The sequence below is a fragment of the Stenella coeruleoalba genome (assembly GCF_951394435.1).
Source record: "Stenella coeruleoalba genome assembly, chromosome: 1".
NCBI classification, from domain to species: Eukaryota; Metazoa; Chordata; class Mammalia; order Artiodactyla; family Delphinidae; genus Stenella; species Stenella coeruleoalba.
In genome coordinates, this window is record NC_137169.1 from 4,708,463 (window position 1) to 4,732,905 (window position 24,443).

General features: G+C 41.8%; 1 protein-coding gene across 1 annotated transcript in view; it reads right to left on the minus strand.

The window, feature by feature from the left end:
- DNAJC11 (DnaJ heat shock protein family (Hsp40) member C11) overlaps positions 1–22,023 on the minus strand; it is a 70,962-nt gene extending 48,939 nt beyond the window's left edge. The window contains exon 1 of the mRNA XM_079916847.1: positions 21,932–22,023. Coding sequence (XP_079772973.1) covers positions 21,932–22,003 — 72 coding nt within the window. The 5' untranslated portion in view covers positions 22,004–22,023. The remainder of the gene's footprint in view (positions 1–21,931) is intronic.
- Between the last annotated feature and the right edge of the window lie 2,420 nt (positions 22,024–24,443).

Sequence of the window (24,443 nt, forward strand, 5' to 3'; positions counted from 1 at the left end):
ATTTAATCACTGTAGCTATCATTACTGTCACAATTCAATTTTGATATCCTTTTGGCAGCATGAATACTGAAACTGGGACAATTCAGAGAGAAGGCACAGCCCTGGTGTGAGGATGATAGGAACATTCATTCATGAAGGGGCCCACATTTGTGAAAATTCACTGACCTGCATGCTTATGACGTGCACTTTTCTATACATGTATTCTATTTCAATAAAAACACAAGACCAAACGTTCCCATCTCTGTGATCTCTGTGGTTCCCTTTTCTTTCTCCTACCGTAGGCTTCTTCCCACGTTCACGTCAATTATGCAACGCATTCCCTGCCACACTTACCAATATGCCACCTGTGCCAAACCCCATTGGTTTAAGCAAATAAAGAATAGTTAACTAATGGCAAATTAAATGTGTCTTCTCCAGATAGGTTTACTTATGTAACCATGTAAAAGGGGGTTGTTCCTTCCTGAGTAGCCATTACAAATTATTCCCTTTCTGCAAATTTTAATTGCTCTTTCCAGCATCTCATAAAAATTACAAGTGCAGGATTAGATAGACTTGACTGACTTTAGGTTAGACTGCTATTTCCTGGTTGTTAAAAGTAAACCAGATGACAAGGGAGTACAGTGCCTAGTCTGCAATACCTTCTTTAATCATATTAATAAATGGCTTAACGTGCTACTGATTAAGTAACAGAAACAAGAAATTTCATTTTTAATAAATATCACATTCAATAAAAGGTTAGATTGGGCCTTTTATCGTAACTGAATAGCTAAGGTCACTGGTTCGATATTTCATAAATGATAAACTCTTTCACTATCGTAAAAACACTGGTATCATTTCAAAATAGGTGATATCATTAAAAACGATGCCTAAAGTTACGTATTTATTTCTAAAATTCATTATAAAATTAAGAGATGTACTGTGCTTTAAGTGTGAAAAGTTTCATCATCTCAGTCATCTGGTTATAATTTCAATGGAAAGTAAATCTATCATAAATTCAACCTTTATGTATCATAAGGTTCATAGTGAACAGCCCCTAGAGACCTGTAGAGTCTAGTGGTCTGTTAAAGCTGTTGGATTAGATGCCATACAACAGTACAATAAAGCACAAAAAAGAAATTCAACGCAAACATTTTAAAAAATAAAAATATCTGTATATGCAGATGTTGTCTATGTAGAAAATCATAAAGAATCTACAAAAAAAACGTACTAAGTGATTTTAGCAAGGTCATGGGATACAGGATCAACAGGCAAACATCAATTTATTTCTATATACTAAAAACTGAAACTTAAAACGACAATACCATTTAAAGTATCATTAACAAACGTGAACTACTTAGGGATAAATTTAACAACTGCAAGACCCATACACTGAAAACTACAATGCACTGCTGAAAGAAATTAAAGAAGACCAAAAATAATGGACAGAGAAGCTGCCTTCATGCATCAGCAGACTCAGTATTGTTCAGATGTCAGATTGCCCCAAAGCAACCTACAGATTCAATGCAATCCAGTGAAAATCCTAGGTTTTTTTTTGGTAGAAACTGACAAGCTAATTCTAAAATTTATATGGAAAAATGATATGGAGCAAAAATAAATTTTACTTTCTTAGTTATTTTACTAACCAAAATAACTTCAAAGAACTGGAGGACTCACATTACTGGACTTTAAGATTTATCATACGGGGGCCTCCCTGGTGGTGCAGTGGTTAAGAATTTGCCTGCCAATGCAAGGGACAGGGCTTTGAGTCCTGGTCCAGGAAGATCCCACATGCTGCAGAGCAACTAAGCCCGTGCACCACAACTACTGAGCCTGTGCTCTAGAGCCCACAAGTCACAACTACTGAGCCCGCGTGCCACAAGTACTGAAGCCCACATGCGAAGAGCCCGTGCTCCTCAACAAAGAGAAGCCACTACAATGAGAAGCCCACGCACTGCAACGAAGACTAGCTCCTGTTCGCTGCAACTAGAGAAAGCCTGAGTGCAGCAACAAAGACCCAATGCAGCCAAAATAAATAAATAAATTTTAAAAAGGTTATAAGACACAAAGAAAGACATTACATATTAATAAAAGGTTCATACAGCAAGAAGATAGAATAACTATAAACTTATATACCTAATGACAGACCATCAAATACATAAAGCAAAAATTGACAGAACTGAAGGGGAAGAAATAGTTTCACAGTAATAGGTGGAGACTTCAACATCCTATGAATAACCAGACAAAAGATACGTAAGGCAATAGAGGACTTGAACAACACAATGAACCAACTAGATCTAACAGACACATACAGAATATTCTACACAACAACAGAAACACATTCTTCTCAAGTGTACATGGGACATTTTCCAGGACTGACCATTTGGTAGGCCACAATTTAAGTCTCAATAGAATTTAAGATAGATATCATACAAAGGGGCTTCCCTGGTGGCACAGTGGTTAAGAATTCGCCTGCCAATGCAGGGGACACAGGTTTGAGCCCTGGTCCGGGAAGATCCCACATGCCACGGAGCAACTAAGCCTGTGTGCCACAACTACTGAGCCTCCGCTCTAGAGCCCGTGTGCCACAACTACTGAAGCCCGCATGCCTAGAGCCCGTGCTCCACAACAAGAGAAGCCAGTGCAATGAGAAGCCCGCGCACCGCAACGAAGAGTAGCCCCCGCTTACCGCAACTAGAGAAAGCCTGCGTGCAGCAACGAAGACCCAACGCAGCCAAATATAAATAAATAAAATAAATAAATTTATTTTAAAAAAAAGATATCATATGAAGTATCCTCTCCAACCACAAAGGGATGAGATTAGAAATCAATTACATAAGGAAAACTGGAAAAGACACAAATTTGTGACAAACAATACACTCTTAAACGACCAATAGATCAAAGAAAAAAATCACAAGGGAAATTAGAAAATACTTAGAGATGAATGAAAACGAAACACAACATACCAAAACTTATGGGATGCAGTGCTAAGGGGGAAATTTATAGCTATAAACGTTTACATTAAAAAATGGGAAATCTCGATTCCCTGGCAGTCCAGTGGTTAGGACTCTACACTCTCACTGCCAAGGGCCCGGTTTCAACCCCTGGTCGGGGAACTAAAATCCCACAAGCTGCGTGGCATGGAAAAAGGAGATAACAAATCAACAACTAACTTTCCAACTTTTTTTTTTTTTTTGCCACGTTGGGTCTTTGTTGCTGCGTGCGGGCTTTCGCTAGTTGTGGCGAGCGGAGGCTACTCTTCATTGTGGTGGCTTCTCTTGTTGCGAAGCATGGGCTCTAGGTGCACAGGCTTCAGTAGTTGTGGCACGTGGGCTCAGCAGTTGTGGCTCGCGGGCTCTAGAACGCAGGCTCAGTAGCTGTGGTGCAGGGGCTTAGCTGCTCTGTGGCATGTGGGATCTTTCTGGACCAGGGCTTGAACCCGTATCCCCTGAACTGGCAGGTGGATTCTTAACCACTGCACCACCAGGGAAGTCCCTAACTTTACAACTTTTAAGAAACTAGAAAAGAACGAAATAATGTCATTTGCAGCGACATGGATGGACCTAGAGATCGTCATACCGAGTGAAGTCAGTCAGACAGAGAAAGACAAATATATTTTGTTTATATGTGGAATCTAAAAAAAATGGTACAAATGAACCTATTTACAAAACAGAAATAGAGCCACGGATGTAGAGAACAAAATTATGGTTACCAAGAGGCAAAGGGGTGAGGGGGAGGGATAAATTGGGAGATTGGGATTGACATATACACACTACTATATATAAAATAGATAGTCAACAAGAACCTACTGTATATCACAGGGAACTCTTCAATATTCTGTAATGAGTTATATGAGAATAGAATCTACAAAAGTGTGGATATATGTAAATGCATGACTGATTCACTTTGCTGTACAGCAGAAACTAATCCAACATTGTAAATCAACTATAATAAAAATTAGTTTAAAAATAAATAAAAGAAAAAAAAAGGAACTAGAAAAAGAAGAAAAACTAAACTCGAAGCTGGCAGGAGAAGGAAATCATAAAGATTAGAGCAGAGATAAATAGAGAACAGATAAACAATAGAAGGAATTATTGAAAAAAAGGTTGACTCTTCAAAAAGACAACACAATCGACAAACCTTTGGCTAGACTAACTATGGAAAAAAAAGAAAGAAGACTCAAATTACTAAAATCAGAAATAAGGGCTTCCCTGGTGGCACAGTGGTTGAGAGTCTGCCTGCCGATGCAGGGGACATGGGTTCGTACCCTGGTCCAGGAAGATCCCACATGCCGCGGAGCGGCTGCGCCCGTGAGCCATGGCCGCTGAGCCTGCGCATCCGGAGCCTGTGCTCCGCAATGGGAGAGGCCACAACAGTGAGAGGCCCGCGTACCGCAAAAAAAAAAAAAAAAAAAAAAAGAAATGGAAGTGGAGATATTACTACTGATTCTACAGAAATAAAAAATTGGAAAACTTAGATGAAATGGACAAATTACTAGAAAGACAAAATCTACCAAGACTGAATCATGATCTAATAGGAAATCTGAATAGACCTATAACTAGTAAAGAGATTGAATTAGTAATCAAAAACCTCTTGACAAAGAAATGCCCTGGACCTGATGGATTCACTGGTGAATTCTTCCAGACATTTAAAGAAGAACTAATATCAATCCTCAAACTTCTCCAAAATATTGAAGAGGGAACATTTCCAAACTCATCCTATGAGACCACTATTACCCTGATGCCAAAGCCAGACAAAGACACCACACAAAAAAGAAAACTATAGACCAATATCCCTTATGAACATGGATGCAAAAATCCTCAACAAAATATCAGCAGAGTTCAGAAGCATATTAAAAGGATACACATTACGACCAAGCGGGATTTATTCTTGGAATGCAACGATAGTTCCACGTATGAAAATTGATCAATATAATATACCATGTTCATAGAAACCATGATCATCTCAACTGTTGCAGAAAAAGCACTGACAAAGTTCAACACACTTTCATCATAAAAACACTCAGCAAACTAGCAACAGAAGGAGACTAAAAGAAACTAAAAGCCATAAAGAGCTCTTACAACTGAAGAAGACAAATTCAGAGCAAACATCATACTCAGGGGTGAAAGACTGAAAGCTTCTCCTCTAAGATCAGGAACAAGGCAAGAATGTCTGTTCTCACCACTTCTATTCAACATAGCACTGGAAGTCCTAGCCAGAGCAATTAGGTAAAAAAAGAAATAAAAGGTATCCAAACTGGAAAAGAAATAAAATTATCTCTGTTTGCAGATGATACTATCTTATATGTAGAAAACTCTATAAAAATTCCACACATACACAAAACCTTGTTAGGACTAACAAATGAGTTCAGCAAAGTTGCAAGATACAAAGTCAACACACAAAAATTAGCTGCATTTCTATACATGAACAATAAACAATCTGAAAAGGAAATGAAGAAAACAGTTCCATTTCCAATAGCATCAAAAACAAAGAAACAAAAAACTTAAGAATTAACTTAAACTTAAAAGACTAACATAAAGAAATTAAGATGACAAAAATAAACAGAAAGATACTTTATATCAATGGATTGGAAGATTTAATATTATTAAAATGTCACTACTATGCAAGGCAACTAACAGAATCAATTCAATCCCTATTAAAATCCCAATGACATTTTTCACAGAAATAGAAAAGTCCCTTCTAAAATTCACATGGAATCTCAAGGGATCCCAAAAGCCAAAACAATCTTGAAAAAGGACAAAGATGGGGGACTCACACTTCTGTATTTTAAAATTTACAACAAAGCTACAGTAATCAAAACAGATTGATATCGGCATACAGACATATAGACCAATGGAATAGAATAGAGAGCCCAGAATTAAACCCTCACACAAACTGTCAAATTATTTTTGACAAGCATGCCAAGACTATTCAATAGGGAAGGGATAGTCTTTTCAACAAATGGTACTGGGATAACTGAATATCCCCATGAAAAGAATGAAGACCCTTACCTAACACCATATACAAAAAGTAATGCGACTGATTTTTGTGTGTTGACTTTGTATCCTGCAACTTTTGCTGAATCCGTTTATTAGTTTATCCACCCAAAATGGATCAAAGACCTAAACATAAGAGCTAAAACTATAAAACTCTTAGAAGAAAATATAGAGCAAAAGCTTCATGACTTTGGATTTGGCAATGATTTCTTGGATACACCACCAAAGGCACATACAACAAAAGAAAAAATGGACAAATTGGACTTCACCAAAATCAAGAACTTTATGAATCAAAGGATACCATCAAGAAAGTGAAAAAACAACCTACAGAATGGGAGAAGATATTTGCAAATAGTATATCTGACAGGAGATTAATATCTAGAATATATAAAGAATTCCTAAAACTCAACAAAAACAATCTGATTCAAATATGGCAAAGGACTTAAACAGACATTCATATATCAAAGAACATATACGAATGGCCAAAAGCACATGGAAAGATGCTCCATATCACTAACCATTAGGGAAATACAAGTCAAAGCCACAGTGAGATATCACTCCACACCCATTAGGCTGGCTACTATAAACAAAAAAACAAGCAAGTGTTGGCAAAGATGTGGAGAAACGGGAACTCATGTGCATTGTTGGTAGGAATGTAAAATGGTAGAGCTTTTATGGGAAATAGTATGGCAGTTCCTCAAAAAAATTAAAAACAGATTTACCATACAATCCAGCAATTCCACTTCTGGGTAAATACCCAAAAGAATTGAAAGCAGGGTTTTGAACAGATATTTGTACACTCATATTCAGAGCAGCATTATTCACAACAGCTAAAATGTGGAAGCAGCCCGAGTACCCATCAACAGATGAATGGATAAGCAAAATATGGTATATAAATACAACTGAATATTATTCAGCCTTAAAAAGGCAGGGAATTCTAACATGTGCTGCAACATGGATGAACCTTGAGAACATTATATTAAGTGAAATAAGCCAGTCATAAAAAGAGAAATACCGTATAATTTTACTTACTGTTTAACAGGTATAGAGTTTGGGTTTTACAAAATGAAACGAGTTCAGGAGATATAAATGGTGGTGGCAGAGGCACAACAATATGTAAGCAGCATTTAATATCACTGAACGGTATACTTTAAAATGGCTAAGATGGCGAATTTTATGTTATATGTATCTTACAAGTTAAAAATTTGAAAAAACCAAAAACCCAACAAAACCTGAGAATGGAAAAAAAGATACAAATGTGAAAGCTAAAACCGTAAAGCTTCTAAAAGACAACACAGGAGATAATCTTTGTAACTTCGAGTTAAAGATTTCCTATATAGGATAATAAAAGAAAAATATTTGCAAAATATCTGTCTCATAGATTTGTATTTGGAATATACAATGAGCTCTCACAACTGAAGAAGATAAACAACCTGATAAGATAACGACTAAAAGATGTAAACAGAAACGTCAACAAAAGATGATACAGGAATGGTGCACAAGTACACGAAAAGACATTCAACATTGTTAGTCATTAGGGAAATGCAAATTAAAAACACTTAACAACCACTAGAATGACTAAAATGAAAAAGACTGAGAATATTAAGTGTGGGTGAGGATGTGGAGCAAAAATAAACTTCATTTTCAAAAATATGAAGAGCAACTTTGTCGTAAGCATAGATTATAAAAATGGCATCAGGGGCTTCCCTGGTGGCGCAGTGGTTGAGAGTCCGCCTGCCGTTGCAGGGGACACGGGTTCGTGCCCCGGTCCGGGAGGATCCCACATGCCGCCGGGCGGCTGGGCCCGTGAGCCATGGCTGCTGAGCCTGCGCGTCCGGAGCCTGTTGCTCTGCAACAGGAGAGGCCACGATAGTGAGAGGCCCGCGCACCGCGATGAAGAGTGGCCCCCGCTTGCCGCAACTAGAGAAAGCCCTTGCACAGAAACGAAGACCCAACACAGCCAAAAATAAATAAATAAAAAATAAAAATAAAGGAATTCCCTTAAAAAAATTTCAAAAATAAATAAATAAATAAAATTGGGGCTTTCCTGGTGGCGCAGTGCTTGAGAGTCCGCCTGCCGATGCAGGGCACACGGGTTTGTGCCCTGGTCTGGGAAGATCCCACATGCCGCAGAGCGGCTGGGCCTGTGAGCCATGGCCACTGAGCCTGCGCGTCTGGAGCCTGTGCTCCGCAACGGGAGAGGCCACAACAGTGAGAGGCCAGTGTACCGCAAAAAAAAAAAAAAAAGTATTTCTTCTACAATATAATTGTATAACTTGTTTTTTCAGTTAAAGGTCTTGTGGAGTTTTGGTTTTTCGGGTATTATTGGTCATTAAGTGTTTTCTACACCATTTTAAATGCCGTTATTACAGTTTATATAACAATCTTCTATTAATAACTTTCATTTGTTTTAAAAAGGCTGCAGTGGACATCCCTATAGCTAAAACTTTGTGTGTATGCATGATTATCTTTTTGAAAATAAGTTTCTAAAATTGTTGGGTATAAGACTTCCATTTTAGTCTTCTGAACTGATCTCCAGAAAGTATTTACCATTTAATTATTTTAAATTTAAAAATTTAATTTTATCCAAGGACTACATAAACAGTTTATAAATAAAACTACTAGACTTATAACCCCAAACAGCATTCACTCCCACTCCTCAGATGCAAGCACTTTTAAATCTTTTAGCATTTTTCTCATTTTATTTCTAAATATACTCATATCCTTAATTGTAAAATTTTAGACTTAAGAGAATTTAGTTCTTTTCCACTTCCTTGTGCTTATCTTTCCCCTCCTTTCTATGTAATTATCACAACTTTCATTCAAATCAATGCAGTTTTTCTTTTTAATTAGTTTAGTTTTAATTATGACTGTAAATATAGTTCAAAGCTGAATCAAACAGTATACTATGATTACATTTCTTGAACTACTTTTTATTTTTCCTGGAGTTAACAATTGCCTCATCTTTTTCATTTGCTTTAGCTTTCTATGGCTCTGTTACGATTCTTCTCCAACTCTTCACAGTATACTTCTTATAGTAAAGACTTCTAATATTCCTCTCAATATCAAACAGCACATCACTTTCATTTTTTTTTTCCCTCTAAGAGGCACTCCTCCAAGAGCTCTCTGCCCTGTTCTTGTTGTTGGGCTTGCTAAACAAACTTCATCTTAGGATTTCCTGTCACCATCTTCCTGGGTATCTTTCCTGGGTTGGTATCTCTTTTCTGTATCCTATGCCTTTCTCTTTCTTGGTTTTCTTCTTCATTTTGATGGAGCTCAATCCCCAGTAGTTTCCTTTACAGATATTCTCAAAAGAAGGAGGAGCTCTCGGAAATCAAAAATTAGATAACAGAAGTAGAAGACTGGTTGGGAGGAAAAATTTTTTAGGCTTTGTATATCTCAAAATGTTCTTATAATCTGCCTTTATACTTAATGAATAGTTGGCTGGGTATAGAATTCTAGCTTGGAAATAACTTTCCCTCAGGATTTTTATTACATTGCTCCACTGTCTTCTAGTTTACAGTACTACTGGTGAGATACCTCATGTCTTTCCAATTCCAGCCCTCTGTTTGTGACCTGTTTGGAAACTTTTAGGACTCTCTCTCTAATCTATGATTTCCTTTAGTATGGGGGTCCTTTTCTCCCCCATCCACTATGCTAGTTATCTGAATGGCCCTTTTTAACCTATAGTCTCCTATCTTTTGAGAAATATTCTCATATTAATTGTTTCATAATGTCTTCCCCTCATTTTACTTTACTTCATGGCTAAGAACTGATCTTCTAGTTTTTAAGTTTTACTTTTGTGCATATTTCCTCATCTTTATCTTCCAACCCTTCCACAGAATTTCTGTTATCTTATTTTTAATTTCCAAGAGCTCCTCCTCTTTTTATACAGTATTGCTCTTTGATATATCACCTTGTTCTTATTTCTTACATGTAGTATCTTATCTATCTGAAGATGATCTAGCTTCCAAACTCCCTGCATTGTCTGCTTCCTTCTAGTTTCTCCTTGCTGTCTGCATGATATCAGAGTTTCACGTTGGAGCCTTCCCTCAAACATCTGACATTCTTTGGCAATTGACTTACACTTCATAGTAAGATACTAAGAAGCTGTTTGGAAGCTCTGTATGTGTGAACGGGTCTTGTCAACTGATGAGCTGCTCTGTGAAATGCCTGGGAGGGAACCTAGAAGTTTCATTTGGCAGTCTTTTCTTTCTGATGGGCTAGCTCCTTCAGGGGAGAGACCAGAGAATAAAGGAAGAAAAGCCAGAAGTCTCGCCATGCAAACACTAACGCACCCCCCTGCCTTTGTTAGCGTGCCACTCTCACCCTTTACTGTCTATGTCCAGGCTCCAGAGTCCCTCTGGCTCAACTTCTCCAGAGGAGAATCCTCCTGCCTCCTGGCTGGGTTGGCTAACAGATTTTCATCTTATCAGAGCTCAATACTATCATTAAAAAGAAAAAAAAAAAAACTTTGTCAGTCTGGTAGAGAAAAAACAAAACAAAACAAAAAAAGCCTTGTTTTAACTTGCATTTGTTTTTTTACTAGTGAGGGTGACATTTTTTCCATACACTTATTTGCATTTTATTTTATTTTTTTAGATTTTTTTTTTCTGATGTGGACCATTTTTAAGGCCTTTATTGAATTTGTTACAACATTGCTTCTGCTTTGGTTTTTTGGCCACGAGGCATGTGGGATCTTAGCTCCCTGACCAGGGATCAAACCCTCACCCCCTGTATTGGAAGGCGAAGTCTTAACCACTGGACCACCAGGGAAGTCCCTTATTTGCATTTTAGATTTCTATTTGTTTCCTTTGTATTGTTTTCTATTAGGGTATTAATCTTTTTCTTTTTGATTCCAAGAGTTCCTTATATATATTAAAAATATGAATTTTTATCAAATATATTAGATTCCTTTTGAGTCTTTTAACTGGGTTTATAATTGTTTTTAGGCTTTATTTTCCTTTAATAAACACAGATATTTCTCATTTTTACAAAATCAAACCTATCAATTCTCTCTGATTTCTGCTCTGGTATCATGCTTAGAAAAGTCTCCTGACGACAATTTCATTGTGTTTGCTTCCCTTAGATAATTAGGCAATTGAAGACACTGCTACATTTTCACTTATTTAATTTCTAGTTGATGGAGACCATCTCTGCAATCAATGTGCACATATTCAGAGTATACAGCCACTCTGCTTTTATTTTCTACCTTCGTTTAGCAAAGTAAGCTACAGCATGTGAGGAACATCAGTATGTCTGAACCATGACTGTATCCGTCAGGATGGGCTGGGTCAATGGTTCTTAAGTGTGGTGTGGGGCCCCCTGGGAGTCCCTGAGACCCTTTCGGGGGTCCACAGGTCAAAACTATTTTCATAATAATACTAAGATTTTATTTGCCTTTTTCTCATTCTCTCATGAGAGTATAGTGGGATTTTCTTGAGGCTACATGATGTATATCATTGTTCTGATGGTTAATGAATTGTGTACTTGTATACTTTCCTGTTTTCTAGAAATTTCTAAGGTGGTAACTTTATGGTATAAACACGTGAGTTTTCAGAGATTAACTCAACTGATTTTAAGTTCTTTTGCTGCACACTTACTATCTTTCGTTATATCTGCTATGCTATCTGTGCATCTGTAACCTCACTGTTGTGGAATACATAGTTATTTTGAAATCCTTAAGTCTTCCTTGTGCCTGTACTGAAATACAAGAAGTAAGTACACTCTGTGTCTTATTATTAAATATTGATAGTTATAACCCACATAAACAAAAGCTCTTTGGGAACCTCAATAATTTAAGAATGTAAAGAGGCCCTGACAGCAAAAAGTTTGAGAACTGCTGGGTTGGTGATACCGTGGTAACAAACCATCCAAAAATTCCAAAGGTTTACCTCTCCCTCACATTACATGTCCATCTCAGGTCAGCTAGTTCTCTGCTTGGAAATGTCCTCAGGTCCCAGGTGGACTAAACAGACACCCTTTGGAACCCTGCCAGTCATGGAGGCAGAGGGAAGAGCCTGAGACTCTCCGGCTGGCCTGGCCTTGAAGTACCTCAGCCTGAGCAGGACACACATCACTTCCACTTACACCACTGGTTAGAAAGGGTCATGTGATCCCACCCAACTGCTAGGGGACTAGGAAGTGCAGCCCCTTCGCTAGTTAAGAGCCAATAATGTTTGGTGTAGAGCACATCTAACTACTACAATTTTATTTATTTATTTATTTATTTAAAATTTATTTATTTGGCTGCGCCGGGGTCTTAGTTGTGGCATGCGGAATCTTTAGTTGTGGCATGCGGGATCTAGTTCCCTGAGCAGGGATCGAACCTGGGCCCCCTGCATTGGGAGCACAGAGTCTTAGCCACTGGACCACCAGGGAAGTCCCTACAATGATATTTAATTCAGTATTTTGAAGACCTAATAAGAGTATGCAAATAACAGCTAAATTATAACATACCTTCACTTTAAGAAAAGTAAAGCCACAGGCTTTTTATTGCTGAAGCCTGTAAGTTTCAAGTTCAAACTTCCAGGCTGTATCTATATATTGGTGCATCTCAGCAACAAAGTCTCAACAAACTATATTCTACTGGATTTTGGGGGGTTTGCCTAATTACCACAATTGAAGATTCATGACTGTCCATATGTTCCACGACAATCTGATTGAAATAAACTGCATTAGCTAATAAAAGGCTGTAATTTTTTATGATACTTGGTGCTCATACGATTTAAAGGAAAAAGCAGATTTCAGAGCTAATTAACACCAAGACAGCATGGGTACTTAGTGCTGAGCAAGAGCTGCTTCATGAAGAGAAAGGGTGTCACAGATTACTCGGTGTCACTGAGTAGATACTGATTATACTAAGAGACCAGTTTTTGTAAAGGTTCCTGCTACACAGTCTGAAGCTTCAGACAATAAAGCTGCTCTCATACACAGCCCTACCCTCTTCTGATGCCATTTTCCCTGCTCAACACAGTCTTCTATCCTTTTCATTTACGTGTGGAAAAATCTTTGGAGGATGTGGAAATAAGTTCCTGCACATGGGGTTCATGCACAAACATAACAGACCCCCACAACGTGTGTGGACTCACCCTCAACGTCAAGTATGCTGCAGACTGTACTAAATCATTCTGCCTGACTCATCTTTGTAAGGTGCTTCACAAATGGAACAGGATTTCAACGGAAACTAACCTGTGCCAACTGTAAAAATTCAGCTCCATTTAACTGACAAAAGGAAAAAGAACTGTACCAAAATAAATCTAATCCATCTGAAGCTACTTACTTTTACAAATATTATTGGTGCTAGTATAAAACATGATAAACAAGTAAGCTTTTCTCACTGCAAAAAAGAAACATAAGAGGAAGATAATCAATATCTGCCAGATGAGAAAGGACAAGGGAAGGGCGTTCTTTCCTCTTCTCACGTGGTAGTCAGCCTGGAACTTAGTCTGCACGGGCCTTGGCTTACGCTGGGGCCCGAGCGTACAGGCATGCGTCTGAATTTGCTCTCATCTTCTGGTACCTGACTTTAAACAATTGTCATAAGTGACAATTTAGATTTACCAAACTGATAGTTGATAAACTCCTTTCAGTAAATTCCTCTAGAATGATTTATTGCCAAAAGTGCAATGTGTTCCTCAATACAGGTATTCCACAAAGTAAAATGCACCTGGACCAGGTGAGTATGGTGTTAGCAATATTCATCATTTCAAGCCAGAATGTCAACCCTACTCTAAGTACCACAGGAGGTACAAAAGAAATATGTCATCCCAGCCCTCAAGGAGATTATAAACTAGAGGGAGGGGTGTGTGTGTGTGTGTGTGTGTGTTCCCTAAAACCCCAGACACATGGATTTAACTAAACAATATATAACAAAAATGCTAATATTAATGATAAAGACATAAGTTCAGGGCTGTCAGAATGCAGAGAAAACTTCGTGGAGGCAGTGGGGTCTGAATGGGAATGCAAAAGGTGGATTCAATTTGCTTTGGTGCCAACAACAGGCTGGGGCATTTCAGGGGAAGAGAATGCCCTGAGGAACCAGGAGAGACAGAACACTGACAAACTGGCCAGAGTAGAGGCCAGAAGAAGGCAGGAAGTAGGTAACAAATCAATGTGGACATCCACCCACCTGCTCATTCATGCAGCAAACATCTGGTAAGTACCTGTCATGTGCCCACACTGTTAGGGACCTGATGGCGAACGAGACAACAATGGTCCCTGACCACATGGAGCTTGCTTTGCAGTGGAAGAAAGCAGAACATCACCACAAAGGAGGCAGAAAATAGAGAAAACATCTAATTTGTAAGGGGCTTTAAAAAGGGAGCCAAGAGTTTGACCCTTCCTTACCCAATAAACAATAGGAAGCCAAAAGGTTTCTGGCTAGAGAAATGTGATCAGTACCGTGCGTTAATATTAACTTGTACGGCTTGACTAAAGCTGACAGAAGGCAAACCAGAGAGACCTGAAGAAAACTACAGCAGAAATGTAAGGCTGAGCTTATGAGGGCTGGTTGGCTGGCTGGCAGCCTAGAAGTTGAAACAGAAATGAAGGGGTCAAAGTCGGCTGGAGTCGAGGGGGTTCATGGACTGAGTGGCTTACAGGACAGTCGAGAAGGGGCTCAATACTATGCGGCGAAGAAAAGCCAAAGCGCATCCGGGGCTTTGACTGGGATGCATGGGTCAGGAGGACCTGGGAGGCAGACAGGCTTGAGAGGCAGGTAAAACACGTAAGCAATAATGGGCAGAAGGCAGAGATGCGGGGCCCAAGCAGAGCACTTTAAACCAGCCGAGCTGGTGAGGACTGAACCTGGGGAAATTCTAAGGAAGACAGGAAATGAGCAACTGGCAACGTGAGAAAGGAGGGCAAGGAGAGCATCGCAAAAGCTGAAGGGGATTTCGAGGCTGTCAGTGGTGTCACAAACGCATCTGTACAGACTTAAAGCTAATAAAGTACTTTCACCAATATTTCCTCATTTAACACTTGAAGACTCATAAAATGTCTTGAGATTGGTATTAAAACCCCCATTTTACAGATAAAAACAGTGAAGATCAAAAAGGTTAACTAAATGAGGAGAGATGGAGAAGTTTATCTGAGATGTCTGAGATGGAGAAGTTTATCTGATTACGTACCCCTGACCCAAAAGCTGGCTAGAAATTGTAACTTGTGTGGCCTGGCTCAAACCGATCTTCGGTTCGTGAACATTTACGTAAGAGAGTGAAAGGCAAACTACAGAGAGGGGACGGATATTTATACTAATCTATCAGACAAAGGACTCACCCAAATTCTATAAAGAACTCCTACAAATCAGTAAGAGCATTCCTTATTAACTTTTATGCTCATGATACTAATAAAAATATACTGGCATTTACTTTACATAATAATATGCCCATTACTGTGCTAAGCACTTACGTGCATTCTCGCTTAATTCTCCCAACAGCCCTATGACAGTAAAATTACTGTCTGGATTTTATGAATGAAGAAAGTCTCAGAGAGGTTAAGTAACTTGCCCCGTATCAGGGGCTAGAGAGTCAAACTTGGACTTGACTTCAAAGGCTTTGCTCTTTAAGCCACTGACCTCTTCTGAAGCTCCACCTCCATCTTTGGCCTTTTTACGCCATCATCAACACGCTCATAGGTGCCCAAAATGCCAGGTACTGGGCTAAGTGATCTCAGCTGTCCTTCCCTAAAACCCGCCTGTGTTAAGTATAGAGGTCAGATGCACACACTATATTTCTCATGATTTTGGAGGTTGGCCTTCTACCACCACTTTAGGACTCTTCATTTTGAAAAGGTGGGCTTAAGAGAGAAGCAATCAAATCGTGAATATGTCAGAAAAGCTAAACAGGAGATTGATCAAACAATTCCAAGTTTCTACAGCTAGGAATAACCTTAGAACACTTAAGTTCTACTTAACATAGAAGGAAAAAAACTTACAAAATTTATAGAACGCATTATCCCCAAGATGGCATTATAAGTTCAAGAAAGAACTAGGTGGGACTTCCCTGGTGGTCCAGTGGTTAGGACTCTGCGCTCTCAATGCAGGGGGCCTGGGTTCGATCCCTGGTCAGGGTGCTGGATCCTGCAGGCCGCAACTAAAGATACCGCATGCCACAGCTAAGACCAGGCGCAGCCAAATAAATACCAAAAAAAAAAAAAAAAAGGACTAGGCAATCGGTAAGGACAGAACTCTATAAATACTAAAAAAGAAAAAAAGCAGGGCCCACATCACCTTTAAGGTTTGCGGGGCCGATGGGGAGTCCCATCCTCCAGGCACACCCCTTGCTGACAACAACACACGAGAACAAACGGGCCAAAGGAGCAGAAATTCTGATTCCTGATTAGAGGTCATTCCAAGGGCTCAGAAAAGACTTTCCTACCATTGTACAACTTTTTCATTTCTCTTCCTAGTCATGTCCATGTTTATTTGGGGCCTTTGAGACAGGACAGTAAATAAAAAGGCCAGCATCTGAGTGACATGAACTCAAGTTCCTTTCTGGGTCAAAAATGATGGTTCGGATCCTCTCTTTACATCCAGAGTTTGGCTTATTTTTTCCTTCTCGTCCGTCTGCATCTGTTACATCCTGCCCACTCGTGCAGGATTCTTGTGGTTTGATGTCTGTTGGCATTTTACTGCTGAAGAATGTTCTGGCTCCAGCAAACCCAGGAGGGAACACTGTGCACTCACTGCAAGCAGAAGTGGTTCCAAATGTCCAAGAGCCAAGCAGGATGCAGCCATCAGGCCACGAGTTTCTCCAAGGGAGTGCGATCTGTATAACCCATGGGCCACGATGGTGGCAATAAGGCAGCAATATTCCCAGTGGCCTTTTTGTTTGTTTGGTTTTGGTGCCCCCTTTTAAACATTTATGCTATTTTATTTTTTCATCTCTGTTAGCTGTCTTAAATCCTCTCTTGAACAAAGTAGGGTATAAATAAAACACATAAGTAAAATTAAAATGAAAGTTTAATAGAAGTGAACACTAAAATTCCACAGCCAAGCAAAACGTGCGGCTTGCGTATCCCATATTCTCTTCTCCAGGGTTTTATTACTGAACTCACAGCAAATATAAAAGCTTTCAATTGAATTCTCTTTAAGAAAGAAAGAAAAAAGAAGAAGAAAGAGGTATTTTGGTAGATAATGCAGAACTGGAGTATTAAAATTTCAAGATGCAATTGTTTGAAACGTCCAAAGCAGAAAGGTAATAACTAGCTTACGGTTTACTGAAGAAAACAATTTGAAAATTCAACCTCCTGGTGTTTGCTAATCCCATTATGAGATGACACTGGAACTAGCGGGACACCATGACGGCCCCCTCCCCACCCACAGGGAGACCCCCAGAAGCCTCTCTGAGCTCCACCCAGAAACCCTCCTGACCGCCAGTGCTGTCTTGCTGTCGCTGGAGCAGAACCTCTGCCTCTGCCAGGTCCTCCCCTCTCTGCCTGGCCTCTTCAAAGCTGATAGCTCACAACAAGTTTATCTGTGGGTCCCACTCTGCCTCTACTCCAGACACTGTCTTTCTGGATCATCCCTTGGCTCTGCACTCCACTCCCATGCTTAACCCCAGCTTCCGGGAACCACCGCGCCCGCCACCCAAGTCACACTCATGACCCTGCAGGAAGAGTTCAGAGGGAAGATCGTCTTTTGAAGAGAATAAACTCAGAATTTTGAACAGAAAGGACGAAGAAAGCTTTGGGAATTCATAACCTAATTCATAAATTCTGGCACTATGTTTTTTTATTATTACAGTAGCAGATTTAGCCAGGATGAGGCATACCAAAGCCTTCTATGTACATGTATGTCTTTTTAAAATTAGCGAAACCTCATGTTTATCAAAATCCAAGAAGTAGCAACAATAAATATTATTAACCGAATACCTGCTTTCGCCAGGTACTCTATACATACCCTCATGCTCCACTATCCAACATCTTGGCTCAGAGTGAGTACGTAATACATTTTCACCTGTTACCTACATTTCAACATCCAGGGAAACAGGGAGCAAAAAGGTTCAGCTCCTAGCCTAGAGGCACAAACCTCCCAGGGGTAAAACTGGGCTTTGAACACGGGCCTTCTGGCTGCAGAGCCCCACAGTGAGCCTCCTCCGTGACTTCGCTGCAGGTCAGCACAGGAGACTCTGAGGCTGAATGACGTGCTCAAGCTCACCTGGGTGGCAGGGCGGCCTGAGGTCCTGCTCCTAAGGCATGCTCGCTGACAGGACGAGGCAGGTTTTGGGACAACCAAGGCTCACACTACTTGCCCAGCACCTCGTTTTAAGCAGGGTCACTGTTGTGAACATCCAACCTAATGCAGCAGATGGGAAACTCATTGAAGGAATGACCTTCTTAGACCCACCTTTACATCCCTCATTAAGACTAAATTACCTGCCCATAAGGTTAGATAGCAACGAAAGAACAAACACACAGCACCTCACTGCCTTAGGCACCTAAGTGTGCACCTGGCTTAGCCAACGCTTTTACATTCAGTTCCTGCGGATGGCCCCGCCATCCTGGTTGGGGGGCTGGGTGACTGTCCCCCAGGTCAATCCTGGCTGTGACCAGCAGACCTTCCTCTAGTGCTCTAGCCTGTTCCTCCCATCTGCAGTCCAAACTTGAAGTTTTAGCCCCACTGTGTGACTGTAACCTACAGCCAGAGAAACCCAGGCAACCAAAAACTGTGGAAAGAACAACAGACCCTATACCAGGGAAGGAATGAAAATGCATTTTTTATTTAGGTTTTGATTTTACGCTTCTAGTTTCACAGCTGTCATGGAAGGATAAAGATCCCAGAACACTGACCTCCATATGTGGACTACAAGAAAATACATTTTTACTTAAGTTCATTTTTTATTTAACGACTGTTTTATTTCAAAAGTGTTTAAAAGCTGAAAAGGAGACTGGCTCCTTTAAGGCTCAATCCACTGGGAACGGAGATCTTAAAACAGGTTATAAACATTGCAGACATGCATAAAAATGAAACTCTTTCAACTACAACAATGGTTAAGTAGGAATTAAACTCAAGTATTTAGGAATAAATCAGGTTTAAAATGTGTCAATCATAATGTCTACAAAGAGCATAGAGATCAAGAAAATTTCACTCTTACTCTTCAGGAATCCTTTCTCCAAATAAATTTTGGCAAATCACCTCAGAAATCTCAAATCAGTTAGATTTCAGGCCCCTGATGATGCATCTGACTACCTAAACCAGAGATGCCAATCTGGTTTCAATGTGCCCAGTTAATGATAAACTATTCCTTCCCCTCAGTGTGTGGCAGGCAGACAACGGCTCCATTCCGCAAACAGGAAATCCAGAACGCTAGAGAAAGGGAATTTTTTTTTTTTTCTCTTTTAAGAGAAAGGGAATTATTAAAGGTCATGGAACTCCTGTCTAGCTGCCTGCTTCACTCCCTGGGATACAATTTAAGGGGATATTTTAAAGTTTGAAACATGGGCATGGGAGATTCTTAACCTGATTTTTGACATTTCTGTATCACTTCATTGTTATTATCATGTATTATGCCTGTAAATCTGAACCTTTTAAACAGAGTTCCCTGGTTTTGTGTCAGCTTGCTTCCATCTGAGACTCCTGGTGGAAAGTCTCTGAACTTTCTAACACGAGAGTTCTGAAGGAGCTCTGGAGCGCTGGTGGGAAGAGGACCTCGCCTCCTAGTTACGCTTCAGTGTCATCAAGCCGCAGACCCGAATGCGAACACATCAACAGGGGTTATGACCTCCTTTTGACCACACAGGTAAAAATAAAGATTACTTCTATTTTTTCTCTCATTCTTCAGCTAAATCATGGTATTTCAACTTCAGGCTGATTTCTAATTTCACAAAAAATCCTAGTAAATATCAAGTCCAGAGATCACCTTCAGAGCTTCTCTTCTAGTGGAACCCTGAGAGAGGAAATCTCCACACCAGAGGGGATGGTGTTTTACACTGTTTGTTGACAATGGCAACACAAGATGATGAGCAAGAGGACATGTTTCATAGGGATTTCACCTACAGTCATAAATGTGGAGGTGCCTTCACTCATCTCGAGAAGTAAAAATTTTTTTTTTTTTAAAGAAATATTTCTTTGGCTTCCACCCATCAGTCCAATAACAATGACGGGTCCTAACACTCTGGTAGTTTTATACCTGACAAATGTTTACCTAGGACTCTAGCCAAGCCTATTATTTTATATCATTTGCAGCGGCCTAAGACTCAGTAAGCCTGGTAAACAGGTGAATAAATGGCTGCTCAATTACTGATAGCCAGACTAACTATAAATGCGTGGAAAAAAAGGCTGGTTTCAGAAAAGCCGGTTTTATTTACCGCTTTGCTTCTAAGAACTGGAGAAAAAGAATAGCCCAGGGAATTCCCTGGCAGTCCAGTGGTTGGGACTCTGTGCTTCCACCACAGGGGGCATGAGTTTGATCCCTGGTATGGGAACTAAGATCCCAGAAGCCGCACCGCACGGCCAAACAAAACAAAACAAAAAGAATAACTAGCCCAATAGCTCCATTCAAAGGGGAAAAAAATGAAGGCCAAAGGTTACCGTTGATTAGTTACAAGAATCTCCAGGTGGCCCTATGGCAGCCTAACAAGATCTGCAATTCCCCAAAATATTTCTTTGGGCGTTTCCATAGTAAGTAGTGACTAACACACTTAAGGGATTCTTATGAGGGGTGCCCAAGGAGTCCGGCAGCTCTGTAGTCTGAGGACTGGTAAGCTAGGGTGACAGTACAGCACAGAGATCAAGAACTGGGATTCCAGAGTCAGACTGCCCAGGGCTGAATCCAGACTCTTGATTTCTAGTGGTGTGGCTTTGGGCAAGTTACTTAACCCCTCTATGCTTCATTTCCTCGGTTTTAAATCAAGAATTATCTGAATGCCTACTTTAAGGTCTGATACGAGAATTAAGTGCAAAAACATAAAGTGTCCATTCAGCACCCTGCCCCTGCACAAAGTAAGCCCTCACAAAACGTTAGCTATTATTAACATCACGCAGACCTACTGACAACACAGACTCGACCAGCCCTAGTCTAGTCAACACAAGCTTGACTAGACCAGACTTGGCTACTTCGGATCACTGGAAAATCTAAGCCCAAATTAGAGGTTCTCTGGCAGGGCTGGGAAGACCCAACCCAGCAGTTTAGAAAGAAATAATCCACCTCGTGACCTGACCTTGGAAGCCTCCCTGACCTTCACGCTGACCTCAAATGGAGAATCAACAAGAAAGGAAAGTTACTGGGCCCCTACTAAGTGCCAGACACAGTGTGAGACTCTCTCGTGTTATCTTTCATCCGGTGACGAAACGGGCGCACATGTCGAGGACGTGCTTGGGGCATCACTTGTTTCCTAGCTTATTCCTAACCTGGGCCTCCGAAATGAAGCTATTTGTCCAGGAGACTCTTCCTTGAATTTCTGGACAGCTGCACAAAAGGAGGACACAAGACACCTGCCTCTGAGCCTGGACTCACTTCAGAGGCGGGATGTCCCCATGGAAGACGCAGGGACCGGACAGAGTCCTGGGGAGGTTCCCGGGTAGCCTTGACCTTGGTGCCTAAGACTCGGTTTCCCACCCTGCGGGCTGGGGGCGATGACACAGCACCTGGGCGGGTGTGTGAGCCGAGCGTGGCACCGGGTCCCGGAGGACTTGGACGCCCACTCCACGTCCACCTCGGGGGCCCTGTTCCCTCCTGGGGGCGCGGGGGCCTCTGGCCTTGCCCTGACACAGCGCACGCGGCGCACCGGCCGCGGAGAGTTGGGGCAGAGGCCGGCCAGGACATCCCCGGCGCAAGGGTCGGGGCGGTGGGGACAGTCCGGCCGGCCGGCGATCGCGCACGTCAGCCGGGGTCACGCGGCCTCCCCGCCAGGCTCCGGCCGCCTGAGGCGGGAACGGGGCGGTCGCCGCCAGCTCGGTCCCCCCTGAGCGACCCGGCCTAGCCTCAGCCCCGACAGCGGCCCATCGCAGGCCTCACCTCCCTGCGCACGTTCAGCAACGAGTAATAGTCTTCATTGTCCAGCTCCTCCTCGCTCAAGGCCGTCGCCATCTTCGCAACCTTTCACCCCGCCAAACCGGCAAGGCCGTGCTCAAGAGGGACGGCCGTTCGCGGTCCAGACGGCGTGGGCCCGTGAGGTCGCTCCACAGCGGCCCCTGGCGGCCCGGAGTCGCGCCGCCGCCGCCCAGCCCTGAAGAAGCGCGCCTGCGCCCTGCTCCCCCGCGCGGCCGGGGGCGGGACGCGGCGCTTCCGGCCCTCGCACGTGCTGCGCTGGATCTAAAGCTCAGCCGGAGCGCCCAGGGGCTGTGCCCGGGCTGGAGAGGACGACTTTGCGGTCACACCCGGGGGTCGTCACTGTCTGGGCACTGGGGAGATAGGCCCCTGCTACACCCCCTGTATCCCCCGCCGGCTACCAGGGCGGGGCGCATCCGGATCCCAAATATAGCCCCACGCCAGCACCACCCCCAACCCCCCGCGGGAGGCTACTCCCGGCCCCACTTGCTGACTTGTCACAGGAAACTTACAGAATGTCATGTGTTCCTGCCTCAGTGGTCTTCGCCTTTTCTTTTGACCACCCGGAACCCTGCCCAGAGTACGGGCCTCCTCGTTTTCATTTTTTATTATTGCCCTATATTTAGGGGCACCTGGCCATTTTTCTGCTGCTTAAATGAGGAGGCAGTAGCCATTGGGTTCCCGCTATAATTGTCTCTGGCCTGCTTGTATACCTACAGACCCTATCACAGAGCTGTTCTCTTGGAAATTTGTATCATAATTTAGCGTCGGAGCCTGATTGGTTTCAGTCTGCTGCCTGCTGCTCGGTGCGTTGTTAAAGATGTCTTGGTTACATGATGCAGTTATCAAGAGGAGGTGGACAGGAGAGCTCCCATGATCTTGTCACCGGTTTGGTTCCTGCTGCCCTGTACCGATTCTTCATTAATTCTCAGTAAGGTTTGTAAACCATCGATTTAGAACCATCCATTGCTGCCCTTCCTAAGCAGGCCTCCTGGGAAGCCCCAAACACCTGTCTGTGGATTTGAGAAGTTGATTTCTTTCTCTTGCTAATTTTTGACCAGATGTGCACCATCTGGGCCTGTGTATGGTCCCTTCCAAGTTGCCCAGCCCTGTTAAGAATCTTCTGGCATGAGACCCTTAGGTGTGCTGAGACTGGTTATTCAAGACTGTTGAGTCAGTGTGGAACAGACTGTCAGCCCAGGTTGTAAATTAAGAGCTTTTTCTTTAACTGCGTGAGGTTTCCTCACAACAGCTTTCTTTCACAGACACTCATATTCCATCAGCTATTCCAGCAATTTTTTATGGTTTTTCCTTTTTTCTCCGTTGCAGAGCAGTGATGAGGGCTGAACTGCACGCTGACATTTGCTGGTTTTTAAGAATTTCTTACCGAGAGGCTGGGGGGAAAACTACAACGTTATGATACTCCTTTTTTCCTCAGGTTTGTAGACATTAATTGGGCCATAATGCTCAGCTGGGTAGAGAAGTCCTTTGCCATCTTCCCTCTGCTTTGGAAAACACTGCCTCTAGGAATTACGTGAACGGAACGTAACATATGTCTCAGAACGCCCAGGTCTGTGTTGCTATGATTGAGAATGACCTGGTTTTCATCACCACTCTAACAAAATAAATAGTGACTCAGGGATGCTCTGCGTTTTTGTCCTCTCTTGGGCCCGCAGTATTTTGTATTATGGTTACTTGGAAAGTGGTTGTGAAAAATGGGAAATAAACTTAGATACACCACAGGCTTGAGAATATATTTACTTGGGAGGTTGGCTCTCTTGTTTCTCCCTTCCAAAACCCTAATCTATGGTGGGCAAGATAATGAAAACCAGGAGCAGTACAAATTTCGAAGTTAACACACACGTCCAACAAACTACTCACACCAGAGCAAGTGACAAAACTCAGCCACGTTCACTCACTTCCTTGCACTTTTGTTTTCTTTTTATTGGGTAAAGCCGCAAAGCAATTTGTCACTTAGCTGCAAAGCCTAATATGGAATACATTCGTATAAGTATATGTACGTGTGTATGTATTATATATGTATATATAATTGAAACAGGAGGGAAGGGGGCAGGGCACAACCTTTAAAAGAATAACACAGTCGTTGAGGATATCACAAAAATTGGTTGGAACCGATTAGGTCCAAGATGGCGGAAGATTCAACTTCCAGTGGACCTGGAGCCTCATTATCTGCTCATTATAATACCTTAGCATATGCTAAATGACACACCCACAGGTGCCATGACAGTTCCGAGGCCAACCATAAAAGGCCAAAAGTGGGCAATACCCAATTCCTGGAAATCCCCACCCCTTCCCCAAAATAGTTGGAATAATCCTTCCACTCATTAGCCTGTGAAATTACCCAGCTCATAAAAACTAACTACCCCATATTTGGGGGACTCTCGCCTTCTGAGATGGCTCAGACTCTGTAGAGCGTGTTTCTCTCAGGGCTGCTCTTGCCTTTTGAGATGGACTGCAT